General features: G+C 36.1%; 2 protein-coding genes across 2 annotated transcripts in view; both read left to right on the forward strand.

Annotated features, from left to right (window-relative positions):
• LOC107589960 (rotatin) overlaps positions 1–5749 on the forward strand; it is a 76430-nt gene extending 70681 nt beyond the window's left edge. The window contains exons 45-49 of the mRNA XM_016278551.1: positions 3151–3362; positions 3577–3853; positions 4934–5037; positions 5254–5323; positions 5467–5749. Coding sequence (XP_016134037.1) covers positions 3151–3362; positions 3577–3853; positions 4934–5037; positions 5254–5323; positions 5467–5549 — 746 coding nt within the window. The 3' untranslated portion in view covers positions 5550–5749. The remainder of the gene's footprint in view (positions 1–3150; positions 3363–3576; positions 3854–4933; positions 5038–5253; positions 5324–5466) is intronic.
• Positions 5750–6006: 257 nt separating this feature from the next.
• LOC107589961 (CD226 antigen-like) overlaps positions 6007–7728 on the forward strand; it is an 8408-nt gene continuing 6686 nt past the window's right edge. Inside the window, exon 1 of the mRNA XM_016278552.1 lies at positions 6007–6106. Coding sequence (XP_016134038.1) covers positions 6040–6106 — 67 coding nt within the window. The 5' untranslated portion in view covers positions 6007–6039. The remainder of the gene's footprint in view (positions 6107–7728) is intronic.

Here is a 7728-nt window from a genome sequence, read left to right on the forward strand (position 1 = left end):
TTATTTTTAAAGTCTAATAAATGTTCAAATTGATAGCTCTTAATTGTAATGTAATGTTGAATGTCTATAGTCAATGGTTAAATATTAGGGGGAATTTTTTTATAGGGAAATCAGTATTAATTGGTATCAGCGATACTGGCCTTCATAAAAAAAAGATGCCATTAATCAAATATTAAAAATATTAAGTCTTTCTTGTTTGTACATTAATTTGAAAATTGAATGTGAAATTATTGCAATATAAAAGTATATTTAATGTTAGGTGGGATTAATCGCAATTAATTTAAGAAAAAATGTGATTAATTAGTACATTTTTTTAAATCGATTGCCAGCAGTAGTTTTTTGACCTTGCATGCATGTCAACCTGTTGTTGGGGACTCCCAAAACCAAAATATGAACCTTTCATAACACATAATAGGGGCACTTTAATTTGGGTTCCAAAGATAAACAAAGGTATTACGGGTTTGGAACGACATGAGGGTGAGTAATTAATAACCAAATTTTTTTTTTTAGGTGAACTATCTCTTTAAAACCACCTGCCTAATATTGTGTAGGTCCCCCTTAACAGCTCTGGTGCGCCAAGGTCCGGACTCTACAAGACCTCTGAATGTGTCCTGTGATATCTGGCACCAAGCAGCAGATCCTATAGGTCTCCATGGATCTGATATGTTTGTCAAGCACATTCCATAGATGCTCAATCGGATTGAGATCTGGGCAAGCTGGAGGCCAAGGCAACACCTTAAACTCTTTGTCATGTTCCTCAAATCATTCCTGGACTATTTCTGCAGTGTTTTAGGGTGCATTATCCTGCTGAAAGAGGCCATTGTCATTAGGGATCACTGTTGCCATGAAGTCTGCAACAATCTTTAAGTAGGTTGAACTTATCAGAGCATTTCTGATGGCCATGTGCCCATTGCTGGTGCTTTTGCTGGTGGACAGGGGTCATCATGGCTACTCTGACTGCTCTGCAACTACGGAGCAAGCAAATTCATTTAAAATAATAATTTTTATTGCTTCTCAAAGTCGAAACTCAAGCTGTGATCATCTTTCCTTCCTTGCTTCTCGAATGAGAAAAAATGTAGGGTGTGATTTGATTTTGTCTATCGGGAAATTATTGGTTTGTTGTCGTTTGCCGTGACCTCCAGTGAGTGGCAGGTTGCTGGAGGGGAGGAATTTTTGTCCTGCCCTCGCACCAGTGCACATGAATTAAAAATAAATAAATACGGTGCACAGAGAAATAAATAATAAACACTGCAGTATTTAATAAATAAAATCATACATTTTGATTTCATGGTGACTTGAAGTGAAATTGATCTAATTATCTAATTGGTTTTTGAAATCTAAGACATCCCTTTCTTATAAATATAACAGAAAAAGTATAAAAAAATCTGAATGTTATCTGGACCAACTGCTTTGTGTGTGCGTTTGTTTGAGGGAGACAGTTAAACATGAAAGCATTTGCATGTGTTTCTGTGTGTGTGTGTGCGCGAGAGAGAGAGTATTGTACATGAAAGTGTCTGTTGGTGAGTGTGTTTACTTGAACACAGTGATTGCTCTGTATCATATCTGAGCTCATGGAAAGCTGTGCTTTGAGACAGGATGTGGCTTCACACCTGTGAAGTGCCAGCAGCGCATGGGTGAATGTCAGTCTGTACATATACGTCTGTGTGTGTGTGTGGGTGCGCATTTGTGTTTTTGCACCTGTGTGTACATTTGGGCTGTCACTATGGTTTAACAGCACTAGGCCACAATAGCATACTGTCATGTGTGGTGTTCCTCAAGGTCTGTGTTAACAGGAGGTGATGTTGAAAGTTCATGAATCTGGTTCTTCAATTATGGAATATGCCCTCCAGCACATTTTCCTCACCATCAACCATCATATTCTGTCCTGTGTCACTTTTATTATATAATTCATTAACTTGCAACACACAACCCTCATTCTTTCATCTGGCCGATTAATATTGGATTTCTTCGGCAAGCAAAATCCTGCTGAGGTCTCTCAATAATCCAGCATCATGTTAAATGATTCACCTGCAGTCTTGCTGTTCTTCAAAATGCGTCTGTCCACTTACCCAGAAGTAAGACATTTAGTGGTTTTGACACTTGACTAAATGCAGCATTGTTAGACCAGGAGGAAATGTTTTTTTTTAATAGAGTTAAACACAGTGGAATAATTCTGTTTCCATTGAGTTTCCACGCTCATTGTTACACAACTGTGCAGTGGTATTTTGAGACAAGATGAATAGATTAGCAAAAAAAAAGGCTTGTGTGGTTTTATATCGCTGGCAATGTTTCATGTAGCACTTTTGCAGCACCACGGGGGAAAAAAAAAGAAAGAACCATTCATAAGTTTGAAATCTGTAAGATTTTCGTAGAAATTAAATAGTCACTAATGTTCACCAAGACTGCATTCATTTGATCAAAAACACAGTAAAAGCTATAATATTGTGAAATATTTCTATTTAAAATGGCTGTTTTCTATTTAGCTATATTTTATAATACTTTATTCCTGTGATGCAAAGCTGAATTTTCAGCAGTCATTACTCCAGTCTTCAGTGTCATATGATCCATTAGAAATCATTCTAGTACTCTGATTTGCTGCTCAAGAAACATTTATTATTATCATTGTTCAATTGTGCTGCTTAATATTTTTGTGGTAAAAAAAAATTCTGGATTCTTTAATAAATATAATTTTCTAAAGAACAGTATTTATAAAAAAAAAAATATATATATATATATACATATATACATATATAATTTTAGATTGTAAATGTTTAAATTTAAATATTTTCATAATTACAACAAAAAAAAAAATCTTACTGACCCCTGACTTTTCCTGTGGAATGTATACATATTCAGTGTATGTGTATATAGTATTTATTAATAATTACTAGTATATTAATAATGAGTGAAATGTTTGTTTAAAGCTACAATTGTTTTGTTATGCAAGGTGTTTGGCCCCATTTCAGGGTTTGGGAAGGTGCCCTTCACAGATAAGAAACACTGATTAACAGTTTTGTTTTCTTAACACTGTGATTTTATCTTTCTGAGACACAGTTGCTTAGTTTCTTGCAACTCTTTGTATACGTTCTAGTTTTTTTCCATAATCAAGTTCTCTCTCTTTCGCTCTGTCTCTCTTTTGTTCTCTTCCAGCATGCAGTGCTTTATGTAGCAGCAGCAGCAGTGGTAGCTCTGGCTCAGTTCAAGCTGTTCTTCCCAAGACTGCGGTCACAAATTCACTGATGCATGGGGTGATGAAACTGGCCTCCCAGGTTGCCCCTGACAACAGCAGCATCCACAGTCTGGCTTTCTCACTGCTGGCCAACTTGGCCATCTCAAGGGACTGTAGAGGGGTACTGCTGAAGGTAACTCACTGGTTATGTTTAAAGCAAAAAATAATTCAGGGCAGGAAGAAATATAACCTTGTGAGACACTTCAGGCTATAAATATAAAGTAAATATAGCTAAATAATTCTGCTCTCCAGCAAGAAAACCTTTTATGACTCATTTGGTTGCATATCCGCTTTTTTGTTTCATAGAGAAGTGTTATCAAAACCTTCTTTCTTGCCGTTTTCCCTAGAGTAACTTCCTGCAGCACTTCCTGTCTCTCCCTATGCCTAAGGCATGTGGTCGAAGCGGCAGTCCGGCGGCAGAGCCTCTGTTCCTCTGGCTCAAGCTGCTGCTGAACGTGTCGTTTGGGGAGGACGGACAGCAGATGATCCTCAGGCTCCGAGGGGCTTTGGAGCTGCTGGTCGGACTGGCCCAGTCCAAACACTCCAGCTCTAAACCCACCATCCTGCTTATTCTCCACAACATCTGCTTCTGCTCCGCTAACAAGCCCAAAGTCTTAGCCAATGGTATGAGCGCTGGATTTACAGGGTTTTACATGTTAATGGTTGACCAATATGTTCCCCTTTGAGTGGATGATGCCAATATCTAATAAGGCTCAGTGGGCATGGTTAAAGGGATAATTCACCCAGAAAATGAAAATTCTGTCATTAATTACTCATGCTCATGTCATTCCAAACCTATAAGACCTTTGTTCATCTTCGGAACACAAATTTAAGATATTTTTGCCCAGAAAGGTAGTAAGGACATTGTTAAAATAGACCATGTGACATCAGTGGTTCAACCGTAATTTTAAGTAGGTATGAGAATTCTTTGTGTGCACAGAACATATGCGTCATGGTACTGTTGTGAAAGTGTGGCGGAGACTGACATGGAAGAGAAGAAATTGTTGAATAAAGTGGGGTTTTCTCGTAGCTTCATTACATAACGTTTGAACCACTGATTACTGTTTAATGATGTCCTTACTACCTTTCTGGGCCTTGAACTTTTCAGTTGCGTTGCAGTCTATGCAGAGTCAGACAGCTCTCGATTTCATCAAAAATATCTTAATTTGTGTTCTGAAGATGAACGAAGGTCTTACAAGTTTGGAACGACATGAGGGAGAGTAATTAATGACAAATTTTTTTGGGGTGAACTATCCCTTTAACAAAATAGCCAAAAAACATCAATAGCAACAAAAAATGTATTGCATTTCTAAATGTTATATATATATATATTGGTAGGTCTGTGATATAGATTCTAGTCTTTAAAGATCAATTTGACTCTGCAAGTGTAAAAATGATCCACCACACCCAGCATTTGAGTCTAGCTACACATCAAACCAATGTTTCCGCCCAATTCCTTTTTTATAGAAAGTGAAGGAAATAAGATGTTTGTCTTGACATGATGTGAATATGCACATGAAGCAGCAAATACATACTACTAAGAAATTAAATTTTTTATTACTTAAAAGAATTGCTATAATCATTTTATATATAAAATTGTTATAAAACTGTCATTTTTGTGTGTGTGAGAGATAGTTTTACTAAGTGTTACATATAAATACATAAACGCATAAATATTAAATTTTATCTAAATATATATTTCAGATAAAGCTGTTGAGCTGCTAATATCTTGTTTGGGCAGTAGCTCATCAGAAATACGTACCATAGGAGCTTCTGCGCTTTGGGCTCTGTTGCACAACAATCAGAAGGTAACGGCTTTTATTCAATGGCATCTTGTTATTATATAATGACATTATGACAACTTGAATAATGAAATATTGGGAAAAAATATTGAATAGTACTACTAGAGTCAGTCAATAGTTCTTTGGCATCAATGTAGGATTCATGATCATTTTATAAACACAAATTACATGCGAGTCCAAATTACCTTTATCTTCTCATCCTGCATATCTCCTCTTACAAAGGCAAAGGCCACTTTGAAGTGTCCTTCCATCAGACTGAAAGTCGAAGAGGCATACATGTCTGCCAGGAAAGGTGGGAATATATTCAGTTTGATCACCGTAGAGCCTCTCATTTTTACTCTCTGATGATACTACAGCAGTAGATGCATCAGGACTGGATCTTTCCTGAGAATTTGAGGTAATTGTCTTTGTTTGTTTGTTTGTTTATTCATACAGATGAAGAGCAGACAAGTGACAAACCCCTGAACGTCTATCTTCTAAAGTGCCTAAGAAATCTCACACACATCTTCAGCTCCTAAGTGCCTGTCTGAGATCATGAAAGTCACCTAATAATGTGAATGCTTATGTATGTTTTGGTACAAAATGAATTTTGTATATGTGTTTTGTTTTGTAGCAAATCAATAAATGAGCTGGTTTTACAGTAGACGCCTCTCCATTCTCCAACTGTAAAAAATGATCAAATGCACTGTAAAAAACTATTTTTGGGTACTAGCACTTTCTGGATGAATTACATAAGGTCATGATTTTTCCTTTCCTTTGTATTCTTTTTATTTTATCATAGGGGAATTCAGAGATTGGTTTCAAGTCCGCTCTTTCAGTTTCAGGTGAACAAAAAAAAAACCGTGTGTGGGGTAGAATTCTTGTTTGGTGATCTTAACACCTCCTCTCTAACAGTGTTTATCTGCTGGTTGAGGATGTGATTGCAGAGTCTTGCAGCTGAACACAGAAAGTGCTGAGGTCGCCTCAGTCCTCGTCAATGCTGTATTCATTCTGTCTCAGAGGAGCAAGATGGTGGCAGTACAAAAGGATTACTGGTACTTCTTGGTACTCATGATGCAGCTCTGTTATCTAAAAGGTAATTTTTTTAGCAAAGGTAGACACTGTTGCTTATATATATATATATAAAAACATTTAAACCATAGCCTATTTGTTCTTAATTTATGTATATATCAAAGGACGTAAGCATGAATGGCGGTTCTTTAGCATGATAAACAGTGTTCCTGTTTCCATATGAATTGAATTGACTTTCAGTGCTGATAGGGTGAATTACATTTAGACATTTACATTTAGTCATTTAGCAGACGCTTTTATCCAAAGCGACTTACAATTGGGGGATACATAAATCAGTTTGATCCTATACATTTTAAAGAAGTAGTCTGAAATAACTGATTTTTGATTTGTTATAATCCTTTCAAAAAGGAATGAGAATATGTGGTTACATTGAAAGTAACTTTGGTTTGTACTTGTGGTTGTTGGTTGCATCATTTTTGTTAGTTTAGTTCTATAAGGGTGCAAAATAATAACCATTAATGGTTAGCATTATAAGGTTCTTCTGCTGCAATTTCAATAAAAATGTACATGGTTACAGAAAAGCCACACCAGCAATTTTATTTCGGCACATACGCCTTTTCTTTTACTTGGGTAAAATAAATAAATCCTGGAAATATATTGAATTTTTTTAATTGTTTGTCAAAATTGCTTTCAAACAATGCAGTTTTCTTTTGGTCATTGTATCTGTAATAACGGACCGAACCAGGGTAAATGTAACTGTACTTTTGATACAAAAATGTTTTTTTTTTCTGAACCTATGACCAACAACATGTAAAATACATTGCTTAGGCTATCAAACAAGATTTAATGTATATAAGAAGCATGAAAAATCAAGAAATTAAATGATTTTATTATTTTTTAAAAATCCCAAAAATTGTCATTTTGCATTCAAGGTTCTTAATTTTGATTCTGGATAGTTAGTATCTATTTTTGAAGAACTAGTTATGCCAAACTATTACTTTTTTTCATACTCTTCATACTGTTTTATTTTGAGAAGTACAACACAAGTTAAAACACTGTCCTGCTGCAGCTCAGATCATAAATTGTTCATACATTTTTTCCTTACTTTTGGAGACTTAAATATTTGATTTAGCTGAAGTTTAATGGCTGTTTATCCCTTATTTCAGATTTTAGGGGTCTTCATCACATGCTGTATGTGTATATTGGAGGAGGGCTGGTTGGTGTCGCTCTTCTGATGATTTTATTACTGACGTGGCTGAACAGGTGTGTCATATTACTGTATTATTCATAAATGCCCAGCAGTTTATTTTTTTTTACAGTGGCCCAGTAGTACACAACACAACGAAAACAAGCTGCAACACAACGAAATTAGCACAACACAATGGAAAAAGCCACAACAGCGAAATTAGCACAACACAATGGAAACATGTCACAATACAACGGAAACAAGCCACAACAGCGAAATTAGCACAACACAACAAAAACAAGCCGCAACACAACAAAATTGGCACAACACAATGGAAACCAGCCGCAACACAACGAAATTGGCACAACACAACAAAAACAAGTCGCAACACAACGAAATTGGCACAACACAACGAAACACAACGAAATTGGCACAACACAACAAAAACAAGTCGCAACACAACGAAATTGGCACAACACAACGAAACACAACGAAATTGG

This window comes from Sinocyclocheilus grahami, unplaced genomic scaffold (genome assembly GCF_001515645.1).
Source record: "Sinocyclocheilus grahami isolate Dianchi unplaced genomic scaffold, SAMN03320097.WGS_v1.1 scaffold122.1, whole genome shotgun sequence".
NCBI lineage: Eukaryota > Metazoa > Chordata > Actinopteri > Cypriniformes > Cyprinidae > Sinocyclocheilus > Sinocyclocheilus grahami.